This window comes from Microcaecilia unicolor, chromosome 4 (assembly GCF_901765095.1).
Source record: "Microcaecilia unicolor chromosome 4, aMicUni1.1, whole genome shotgun sequence".
NCBI classification, from domain to species: Eukaryota; Metazoa; Chordata; class Amphibia; order Gymnophiona; family Siphonopidae; genus Microcaecilia; species Microcaecilia unicolor.
Genome location: NC_044034.1, coordinates 176441878 through 176454066, shown reverse-complemented (window position 1 = coordinate 176454066; position 12189 = coordinate 176441878). Strand labels below are relative to the sequence as shown.

Below are 12189 nucleotides of genomic sequence, written 5' to 3'. Positions count from 1 at the left end.
CAAGAGCTGTCCCACTGTTTAAGCTTTGGAACAAACTGAGTTGCTGAGGAGACTGCTGTTCACAGGAAGGGTTGTGCATGCTCAGGTTTGTGTGCTTTGAGAGATTTCTGTCCTGGTGCTGTCGGATGATGTCACTCACTTGTGTACCTTATCAAACATGCTGTCTACAGGAAAACACCTGTTACAGGTGAACATTATTGCTTTTCTCCCATTCAAGGCACTATTTTGTGCCTGCATTTTCAATTGTAAATAGCAGAGAACAAACTGACTCCCCAAGAGTTAGCAAGCCCTTGACGATAGAGGTACAAAATGAAAGACAGTTTTCAGTGATAAAAGCCTGGCAAAATCTGTCTGGTAACTGTACCAATGGAGATTTTATGAACACATGTACGAGTCATGCATTTCTATAGAGATCTTTATATATGGAAAGAGGACATGTCTGATTGGGCTTGGATAATCAAAAGAATGAATAATTCAGCCTTTTTTAAAATATTTAATATTATTGAGTTTCACATTCATGCATAACAAATCTGTATATCTATTCCCTGCAACTGTCTATACCTTTGATCTGGTAGACTGTGGTCAGTTAAGTTACCCAAGAGAGGGAGAGAAGACAGGATATACTGTAGAAAGCTACAACAAGCAGAAAACAGAAACACAAAGTATTTGTATAGAAGGACCTTTCCCCAGTTTTTGCCTTTATGCTCCCATGTTTAGCTGTTTGTTAAGCCTGTGTGTCCCTAAAATGACTATAAGCACACTCGCAGGTGCTGCTATTTCTGCCACCCTAAGATCTACCAGGCTCTGTTTAGTCAGTCTACTTGCTGGAGACATTTTGTATTGCCATGTAACATGAACTATGCTGTATGCCAGAACTCATTTACCTGTTTGTCACGATACTGTTGCTTCCACTCTCCCAGTCCGTCGTTCCTGTAGATCTCAATAGTTTGTTTTTACTGGTGTCTAGGGGCACTAGCAGGTAGACCATAAGGTTGGCAAAATGAATCGCCTGACTGAACACTGTGCTCTCCTCACTTTGTATAAGTTCCTGCTGTTTCTCCTTGCTGAATGTTGGCCACAAACGTAACTGTTCAGCTGCCAGATCCATGACAGTCTTCTCCTACAGAAAAAATGACATTACAATTCAATAGTACTCGTCTTCAATTCAGCACTTTAGTAGACCATACAGGAAGCAATTTTAAAATCCCTCAGGGAGTCTCTTTACTAAAGATTAATGCGAGTTATCTGCAGCAGGACACATTTTAATCCTATGGTAGCCTGGAATGTTGCCACGATTTGGGTTTCTTCCAGGTACTTGTGACCTGGATTAGCCACTGTTGGAAACAGGATGCTGGGCTGTATCTTTTACTCTTATTTATCCAGAAGTTTGGGGGTTTTTTTTGAGTTGTGGTTTTCTCCTGTTTCCATGTATCTCCAACTAGCTGGAACAAGAGCTTGGATAGGGTACCTAGAACTGCCATTTCCAATTACCTGGAGACCTCTCATTTTATATCCCATCCTGTCCCCTACAGATCTAATCTGGTGAATGCTGCTAAAAATGCAGTCTAAAACCTCACATGTATTTATTTTATTTATCCCACCCATATGAACATAGAATATAAGAACATAAGAGCAAGAGCAGCCATACTGGGTCAGACCAATAGTTTCCAACAGTGGCTAATCCAGGTCACAAGTACCTGGAAGAAACCCAAATCGTGGCAACATTCCAGGCTACCAGTCCCAGGGCAAGCAGTGGCTTCCCCATGTCTATATCAATAGCAGATTATGGACTTTTCCTCCAGGAACTTGTCCAAACCTTTTTTTAAACCCAGATATGCTAACCACTGTTACTACATGCTCTGGCAAAGAGTTCCAGAGCTTAACTACCCAGGCAAATTCCTTTGAAAATTGATCTCATAATGCTAAGTTGTGGCCATCAAAGGCTATTGACTCAGACTACACAGAAATAGAAAATGTCTGGAAATCAAGACCACTTATTCCATCCGGTCTCCCCATTTGTACCTGCCTATTGTATTGCCACAGAGACCTTACTCAGCCCTCATTCAGCAAGTGGTCAGTAGATAAAATTAATGACAAATAAAACTGAGCTCAAATTTATCAAAAAACATAAATAAAATTGTAATTAGCTATTAAACGATAATAGGAAACTTCTCGAGTCTGATGACATTGGCACATTTTTCACTGCCTACAGCCTTGCTCGTGCCATTTTCTCTATTAATATTCAAGTAGCTGCAAGACTGAAAATTACAATTACTGGCTAGTCTAGTGGCTTAGAGCAAAGCTATGTGTGTTCAATTCCTGGCTGAAATCTTGTGTATCCTGGTTCTTCCTTTATGGAGAAGAGAGTATTGTCATACAGCGAATGCTACATACCTGTAGAAGGTATTCTCCGAGGACAGCAGGCTGATTGTTCTCACTGATGGGTGACGTCCACGGCAGCCCCTCCAATCGGAAACTTCTCTAGCAAAGTCCTTTGCTAGTCCTCGCGCGCCCGCGCGCACCGCGCATGCGCGGCCGTCTTCCCGCCCGAAACCGGCTCGAGCCGGCCAGTCCAGTATGTAGCAAGACAATACACTTCAAGGGAAGACACAACTCCAAAGGGGAGGCGGGCGGGTTTGTGAGAACAATCAGCCTGCTGTCCTCGGAGAATACCTTCTACAGGTATGTAGCATTCGCTTTCTCCGAGGACAAGCAGGTTGCTTGTTCTCACTGATGGGGTATCCCTAGCCCCCAGGCTCACTCAAAACAACAACCATGGTCAATTGGGCCTCGCAACGGCGAGGACATAACTGAGATTGACCTAAAAAAATTTACCAACTAACTGAGAGTGCAGCCTGGAACAGAACAAACAGGGCCCTCGGGGGGTGGAGTTGGATCCTAAAGCCCAAACAGGTTCTGAAGAACTGACTGCCCGAACCGACTGTCGCGTCGGGTATCCTGCTGCAGGCAGTAATGAGATGTGAATGTGTGGACAGATGACCACGTCGCAGCTTTGCAAATTTCTTCAATAGAGGCTGACTTCAAGTGGGCTACCGACGCAGCCATGGCTCTAACATTATGAGCCGTGACATGACCCTCAAGAGCCAGCCCCGCCTGGGCGTAAGTGAAGGAAATGCAATCTGCTAGCCAATTGGATATGGTGCGTTTCCCTACAGCCACTCCCCTCCTATTGGGATCAAAAGAAACAAACAATTGGGCGGATTGTCTGTGGGGCTGTGTCCGCTCCAGATAGAAGGCCAATGCTCTCTTGCAGTCCATGTGTGCAGCTGACGTTCAGCAGGGCAGGAATGAGGACGGGGAAAGAATGTTGGCAAGACAATTGACTGGTTCAGATGGAACTCCGACACAACCTTTGGCAAGAACTTAGGGTGAGTGCGGAGGACTACTCTGTTATGATGAAATTTGGTGTAAGGGGCCTGGGCTACCAGGGCCTGAAGCTCACTGACTCTACAAGCTGAAGTAACTGCCACCAAGAAAATGACCTTCCAGGTCAAGTACTTCAGATGGCAGGAGTTCAGTGGCTCAAAAGGAGGTTTCATCAGCTGGGTGAGAACGACATTGAGATCCCATGACACTGTAGGAGGCTTGACAGGGGGCTTTGACAAAAGCAAACCTCTCATGAAGCGAACAACTAAAGGCTGTCCCGAGATCGGCTTACCTTCCACATGGTAATGGTATGCACTGATTGCGCTAAGGTGAACTCTTACAGAGTTGGTCTTGAGACCAGACTCAGACAAGTGCAGAAGGTATTCAAGCAGGGTCTGTGTAGGACAAGAGTGAGGAGCTAGGGCCTTGCTGTCACACCAGACGGCAAACCTCCTCCATAGAAAGAAGTAACTCCTCTTAGTGGAATCTTTTCTGGAAGCAAGTAAGACGCGGGAGACACCCTCTGACAGACCCAAAGAGGCAAAGTCTACGCTCTCAACATCCAGGCCGTGAGAGCCAGGGACCGGAGGCTGGGATGCAGAAGAGCCCCTTCGTCCTGCGTGATGAGGGTCGGAAAACACTCCAATCTCCACGGTTCTTCTGAGGATAACTCCAGAAGAAGAGGGAACCAGATCTGACGCGGCCAAAAAGGAGCAATCAGAATCATGGTGCCTCGGTCTTGCTTGAGTTTCAACAAAGTCTTCCCCACCAGAGGAATGGGAGGATAAGCATACAGCAGGCCCTCCCCCCAGTCCAGGAGGAAGGCATCCGATGCCAGTCTGCCGTGGGCCTGAAGCCTGGAACAGAACTGAGGGACTTTGTGGTTCGCTCGAGATGCGAAGAGATCCACCAAGGGGGTGCCCCACACTTGGAAGATCTGGCGCACCACTCGGGAATTGAGCGACCACTCGTGAGGTTGCATAATCCTGCTCAGTCTGTCGGCCAGACTGTTGTTTACGCCTGCCAGGTATGTGGCTTGGAGCACCATGCCGTGACGGCGAGCCCAGAGCCACATGCTGACGGCTTCCTGACACAGGGGGCGAGATCCGGTGCCCCCCTGCTTGTTGACGTAATACATGGCAACCTGGTTGTCTGTCTGAATTTGGATAATTTGGTGGGACAGCCGATCTCTGAAAGCCTTCAGAGCGTTCCAGATCGCTCGCAACTCCAGAAGATTGATCTGCAGATCGCGTTCCTGGAGGGACCAACTTCCTTGGGTGTGAAGCCCATCCACATGAGCTCCCCACCCCAGGAGAGACGCATCTGTTGTCAGCACTTTTTGTGGCTGAGGGATTTGGAAAGGACGTCCCAGAGTCAAATTGGACCAGATTGTCCACCAATACAGGGATTCGAGAAAACTCGTGGACAGGTGGATCACGTCTTCTAGACCCCCAGCAGCCTGATACCACTGGGAGGCTAGGGTCCATTGAGCAGATCTCATGTGAAGGCGGGCCATGGGAGTCACATGAACTGTGGAGGCCATGTGGCCCAGCAATCTCAACATCTGCCGAGCTGTGATCTGCTGAGACGCTCGCACCCGCGAGACGAGGGATAACAAGTTGTTGGCTCTCGTCTCTGGGAGGTAGGCGCGAGCCATCCGAGAATCCAGCAGAGCTCCTATGAATTCGAGTTTCTGCACTGGGAGAAGATGGGACTTTGGATAATTTATCACAAACCCCAGTAGCTCCAGGAGGCGAATAGTCATCTGCATGGACTGCAGGGCTCCTGCCTCGGATGTGTTCTTCACCAGCCAATCGTCGAGCTATGGGAACACGTGCACCCCCAGCCTGCGAAGTGCCGCTGCTACCACAGCTAGGCACTTTGTGAACACCCTGGGCGCAGAGGCGAGCCCAAAGGGTAGCACACAGTACTGGAAGTGGCGTGTGCCCAACTGAAATCGCAGATACTGTCTGTGAGCTGGCAGTATCAGGATGTGTGTATAGGCATCCTTCAAGTCCAGAGAGCATAGCCAATCGTTTTGCTGAATCATGGGGAGAAGGGTGCCCAGGGAAAGCATCCTGAACTTTTCTTTTACGAGATATTTGTTCAGGGCCCTTAGGTCTAGGATGGGACGCATCCCCCCTGTTTTCTTTTCCACAAGGAAGTACCTGGAATAGAATCCCAGCCCTTCTTGCCCGGATGGCACGGGCTCGACCGCATTGGCGCTGAGAAGGGCGGAGAGTTCCTCTGCAAGTACCTGCTTGTGCTGGAAGCTGTAAGACTGAGCTCCCGGTGGACAATTTGGAGGTTTTGAGGCCAAATTGAGGGTGTATCCTTGCCGGACTATTTGAAGAACCCACTGGTCGGAGGTTATGAGAGGCCACCTTTGGTGAAAAGCTTTCAACCTCCCCCCGACTGGCAGGTCGCCCGGCACTGACACTTGGATGTCGGCTATGCTCTGCTGGAGCCAGTCAAAAGCTCGCCCCTTGCTTTTGCTGGGGAGCCGTGGGGCCTTGCTGAGGCGCACGCTGCTGAGTAGAGCGAGCGCGCTGGGGCTTAGCCTGGGCCGCAGGCTGTCGAGAAGGAGGATTGTACCTACGCTTACCAGAAGCATAGGGAACAGTCTTCCTTCCCCCAAAAAATCTTCTACCTGTAGAGGTAGATGCTGAAGGCTGCCGGCGGGAGAACTTGTCGAATGCGGTGTCCCGCTGGTGGAGATGCTCTACCACCTGTTCGACCTTCTCTCCAAAAATGTTATCCGCACGGCAAGGCGAGTCCGCAATCCGTTGCTGGAGTCTATTCTCCAGGTCGGCGGCACGCAGCCATGAGAGCCTGCGCATCACCACACCTTGAGCAGCGGCCCTGGACGCAACATCAAAGGTGTCATACACCCCTCTGGCCAGGAATTTTCTGCACGCCTTCAGCTGCCTGACCACCTCCTGAAAAGGCTTGGCCTGCTCAGGGGGAAGAGCATCAACCAAGCCCGCCAACTGCCGCACATTGTTCCGCATATGTATGCTCGTGTAGAGCTGGTACGACTGAATTTTGGCCACGAGCATAGAAGAATGGTAGGCCTTCCTCCCAAAGGAGTCTAAGGTTCTAGGGTCTTTGCCCGGGGGCGCCGAAGCATGCTCCCTAGAACTCTTAGCCTTCTTTAGGGCCAAATCCACAACTCCAGAGTCATGAGGCAACTGGGTGCGCATCAGCTCTGGGTCCCCATGGATCCGGTACTGGGACTCGATCTTCTTGGGAATGTGGGGATTACTTAGTGGCTTGGTCCAGTTCGCAAGCAATGTCTTTTTTAGGACATGGTGCAAGGGAACAGTGGACGCTTCCTTAGGTGGAGAAGGATAGTCCAGGAGCTCAAACATTTCAGCCCTGGGCTCGTCCTCCACAACCACCGGGAAGGGGATGGCCGTAGACATCTCCCGGACAAAGGAAGCGAAAGACAGACTCTCAGGAGGAGAAAGCTGCCTTTCAGAAGAGGGAGTAGGATCAGAAGGAAGACCCTCAGACTCCTCGTCCGAGAAATATCTGGGGTCTTCCTCTTCCTCCCACGAGGCCTCACCATCGGTGTCAGACACAAGTTCACGAACCTGTGTCTGCAACCTCGCCCGGCTCGACTCCGTGGAGCCACGTCCACGATGGGGGCGTCAAGAGGTAGACTCCCTCGCCCGCATCGGCGAAGCTCCCTCCGCCGACGTAGTCGGGGAGCCCTCCTGGGAGGTGGCCGCAGTCGGCACCGCACGCGGTACCGACGTCGGGGACCTCACCCCGGGCGATGGGCCAGCCGGCGCCACGCTCGACGGTACCGGAGGCGCAAGCACCGCCGGTACCGGAGGGGTAGGGTGCAACAGCTCTCCCAGAATCTCTGGGAGAACGGCCCGGAGGCTCTCGTTCAGAGCGGCTGCAGAGAAAGGCAAAGAGGTCGATGCAGGCGTCGACGTCAGAACCTGTTCCGGGCGAGGAGGCTGTTCCGGGCTGTCCAGAGTGGAGCGCATCGACGCCTCCTGAACAGAGGGTGAGCGGTCCTCTCGGTGCCGATGCCTGCTGGGTGCCGACTCCCTCGGCGACCAAGAGCTCTCTGTGCCGACGCGGGGAGGCGACCGGTGTCGATGCTTCTTCGACTTCTTCCGAAGCATGTCACCGGAGCTCCCCGGCACCGACGAGGAGGACGTAGAATCCAGCCGTCGCTTCCTTGGGGCCGAGACCGAAGGAGGTCGGTCTCGGGGGGGCTGTACCGCAGGAGCCCTCAGGGTAGGAGGAGACCCACCCGAAGGCTCACCGCCACCAGCAGGGGAATGGACAGCCCTCACCTGCACTCCTGACGATGCACCACCGTCCGACGACATCAGCAGACGAGGTCCCGGTACCACCGACGTCGATGCAGTCGCCCGATACCTTGGCGCCGATGCAGAGGCCCGATGCCTTGATGCACTCGATGCAGTGGCGGCCGAGGAAGATGGTCTGGACGCTGACGACGTCGATGCACTCGAAGATCCCGGTGCCGATGCCGACGAAGAGCCCGAGAACAACACGTTCCACTGGGCTAATCTCGCTACCTGAGTCCGCCTTTGAAGCAGGGAACACAGACTACAGTTCTGAGGGCGGTGCTCGGCCCCCAGACACTGAAGACACGACGAGTGTCTATCAGTGAGCGAGATTACCCGGGCGCACTGGGTGCACTTCTTGAAGCCGCTGGAAGGCTTCGATGTCATGGGCGGAAAAATCACGCCGGCGAAATCAAAATCCGAAATGACGGAAAAAGAGCACCAAAAATTTTTTAGGGAGAAAATCTCGACCGAGGCCAAAAAGAGGCCTACCCCGACGACGAAAGAAAACTTTTCGGGGCAAAAAGCTGGAAGTACGGGAAGGGGTTGGCCCGAAACCCGGGAGGGGGTTTCCGGAGCACTTCCCGACACTTTTAAAGACTTTTCCGAAGAAAAAGAACACGTCAAAATAAATTTGGACGCGCGAGGTCGACTTTCCGGGGCTCGACACGGCGAAACACGACCGTACCGAGTGCGGACAAAAGAAGACTGGCCGGTTCGAGCCGGTTTCGGGCGGGAAGACGGCCGCGCGGGCGCCGGAGGACTAGCAAAGGACTTTGCTAGAGAAGTTTCCGATTGGAGGGGCTGCCGTGGACGTCACCCATCAGTGAGAACAAGCAGCCTGCTTGTCCTCGGAGAAATTATTTTACATATTAATTTTATGTATGGTTGTTCACTCTAGTGGATAGTGTCTACAAGTTCTGTGAGGTATAAGTGGTGATAAATAAATACGCATCATAAAAGTGACACCCAGTGGCTGGATTTAGAGTTCCTGACTGCTAGGTTAAGACATCTTGCTGTGTGGTTCATGGATCAGGAATGCTATTACAAATGATTAAACCAAAGTAAGATGGGAGGAAATAAATGATGAAAAAATCCCTGGATAAATGCAAATCAAGGTTCATTGTGCCAGATCCCAGCCTAACTTCTGAGTGACTGGAACCCCGAAGGACAAAGATGACAACTGCTAGGCCAAAAAATTTGCTATCTAACCTACAGTCTAACTGGGTCAAAAGCTTTTTAATGTAATTTAAATCATAAACACCTAATTGTATTAAAAATCTAGATTCAGTTGCTCAAGGTCATGTGTATCAGCACTGACACCTCATCAGAATTTAATAAGCTACTGAGCAATCCCTGTGCCTGTTATGAACAACCAACATACACAAAACTTTTAACTTTTAAGCCAAGGCTACAGACAGTAGTAAGCAAACGTTTTAGGATCTGCTCATCTGAAGTCTCCCAAATCTGAAATTTCAATGTATCTTTTACTCTTATTTATCCAGAAGTTTGGGGGGTTTTTTGAGTTGTGGTTTTCTCCTGTTTCCATGTATCTCCAAACTAGCTGGAACAAGAGCTTGGATAGGGTACTTAGAACTGCCATTTCCAATTACCTGGAGACCTCTCATTTTATATCCCATCCTGTCCCCTACAGATCTAATCTGGTGAATGCTGCTTTCATAGCATCTCCACCTGACCTGGGGAGTAGAGGACATTAACTTGGGGACTGAGCCAGGAACCTTCTGCATGGCACTGCAAAGCTCTTTCCATTTGAGCCACCTCAATACATCTTCTTTAGATGGACAACTATTTATTTTTTGTAGTTTGACAGAACTCGCTCAGATTTTCAGGGTTTATCACAGTAGCTACAATACAGACTTGTGTATTGACAGCAGGACAAACATTGTGTGTTCCTGTTACCTGTTGTTTTGGCTGTGTCTTCTGATTGTCTTCCTTGGCTGCGAGATAGAGAGAACGCACTTGATTTTGTACATCATTGTAAAAGGTTGTTTCCCAAAACTGCTGGTTAGTCCATATTGTGTGGTCCTGTACACAGGTATAGGCAAACTGGCTGACTCCAGGAGATAATTTCTACAAATGACGAAAGAGACACATTGGTAAATCTTACTGTTTTTGCCACTTAGAGCAAAGGAGAATTTATTTGTTGCTGCAGCAGCACCATCTGCTGCAATATTTAAATCAGCTGGAAAAAGTGGAATAAGAAACGATGTAATTTCACCCTGTCTTAAAAAATGCAAGCATTTTTAAAATATGGTATTATGATAAGGGAAACTTGGTTTTTACTTTTGCTACTGTAGTATCACTCATTGATTTCACACCATTTCAGTTCCACATTGCCAAAATATATAAAAGGAGTGATGTCAATAGCACATCCAGCATCCAGAATCCTATAGTGTTCATACTAGTGCTGCAATTTGATTCAATTTAACTAGATTGAAATAGTGAGGCCCACATGCTAATATTATAACACAAAGGGTAAAAAAAAAAAACAGGCAGCAGCAATTAAACAAAGGCAAACTTTAATGTGAGCACAAGTTACATCATGTGAAAAGTGAAGTTTGGTCAAGTCCTACATCTTCCAGTTTTTATTAAGAAAAATCATTTTGTCCACTTTGGCTGGTTTCAGACAACTGCGTCTTGCAGCTATAATTTGTCCAGCAGCAGAAACATGTTCAAAAACAGAATAATCAATTTCTGTATCTAAAAGGTAAACTTCTACAAAACAGATGAAGATGCAATTCCACGTGCCCCAAATGAAAGGAGAGTTTAATTCTACTTCCATTTAATTTCAATATATTCTATCACCTTTATAAAACCAGGCTTCCCAAGGCAGATTACAACAGCAGCTAAGATGTATCCATCAGGAAACAGGATATCCTCACTGAAATCTGAACATCTGTATTGTATAGAACAGTGAAGAAAAATGAGCACAACTAACAGAGTTTATAATTGCGATTTCTACCAGCTACAATACATTTTGAAGCTGTTTTAGTGATATTTAATTGTTATTTCTTTTCTCCTCCAGCTTTTAAGGCACTGCCTATCCAACTGAAACAGCTTTAGACTTTTCCCCCCTCTCTCGAGTCTTACATTTATTTATTTGTTACATTTGTATACCACATTTTCCCACCTATTTGCAGGTTCAATGTGGCTTACATAGTATTGTAGTGGCGTTAGCCAGTTCCGGAATGAACAAATACAGGTGTTATTGTAGTAGAATAGGTTCATGTAAGGTAAGGTGTATTAGGGAACGTAGGGAGGAAGAGGGAAGTTGCCCACTCTCTCCCGTCCGCATGGTCATTTTCACTGCCCTGAAGCGTTCTCCCTCCGTCACCGGTGATTCACATAGCCTTCTGCCAGTGTCGGAGCCTCTTCTCAGGCATGTCTCGCCTACTGTAATGCAACATCCTGTTTTCCACAGAGGTGGGATGCGCCTGAGAGGCCCCGATGCTGGCAGAAGGCTATGTGAATCGTTGGTGCCGCAGGAAGAACGCCTCAGGGCAGTGAAAATGACCAAGCGGATGGGAGAAAGCAGCGAAAGATGTAAGAGACCTCGGGCACTGCTATGGTAAGTGACAGCGGCTTGGGTAACAGCAGGAGGGAGAGAAGCAGCGGCTTTGGTGACAGTGGGCAGGCGGGTGGGAGGTGGAGAAATCCTAAATCGAGAATCCCGATTTTTTTTTTACAAAATGAATCGAATCATCCAAAACGAATCGATAAATCGATTCAAATCGTGAATTGGACAGCACTAGTTCATACACTGCAATATTATACATCAATGACATCACATTTTTATTTATCCACTTGATATACTGCTCTACGCACAAAAGGCATCTAGGTAGTTTACATTTAAAGGGTATATATACATAAACTAAAGCATACAAACTAGCTTCCTTTTCTGAAGTAGGCTGTAAAAACTGTAAAGCTGTTTGTAGCCTTCCTGCATGCTGTTTTAGATTCTTTAATTTGTAATTTTTTAATATGTATTTTGTATTTATTATCTTTTCATTACTTTTTATTCTTTCATTTTTTATTTTGATTAAAATTTGTAATTGTGATTGTGTGATTAAAAGTATGTTATTTATTAATCTAAGTGACTCACCCACAGTCACAAGGAGAGGCAGTGGAAACAAATAAACACACCTTTATTCACCAGATTAATTACGACTACTACTACTTATTCCTACAGTGCTATTAGACATATACAACGCTATATAAATTACATGCAAGTACTTTTTCTGTACCTAGTGGGCTCACAATCTAAGGTGTTTTTTTGTACCTGGAGCAATGGAGGGTTAAAGGGCCCTTTTACTAAGCCGCGTAAGCATCTACGCGTGCCCAATGCAAGCCAAAATGGAGTTACCGCCCAGTGACTGCATGCCTCTTGCGGTAATTTCATTTTTGGCATGTTTTTATTATTTTCTGACGCGTGCCCAGTGGCATTTGATGC

The 12189-nt window shown here is 48.0% G+C and overlaps 1 protein-coding gene across 3 annotated transcripts in view; it reads right to left on the bottom strand.

The window, feature by feature from the left end:
- SBF2 (SET binding factor 2) overlaps nucleotides 1–12189 on the bottom strand; it is a 919918-nt gene that overhangs the window by 173057 nt on the left and 734672 nt on the right. For all 3 annotated transcript variants that reach the window (XM_030200990.1, XM_030200991.1, XM_030200992.1), the window contains exons 18-19: nucleotides 9639–9809; nucleotides 885–1120 (exon numbers count right to left, since the gene is read on the bottom strand). In XM_030200990.1, coding sequence (XP_030056850.1) covers nucleotides 885–1120; nucleotides 9639–9809 — 407 coding nt within the window. The remainder of the gene's footprint in view (nucleotides 1–884; nucleotides 1121–9638; nucleotides 9810–12189) is intronic.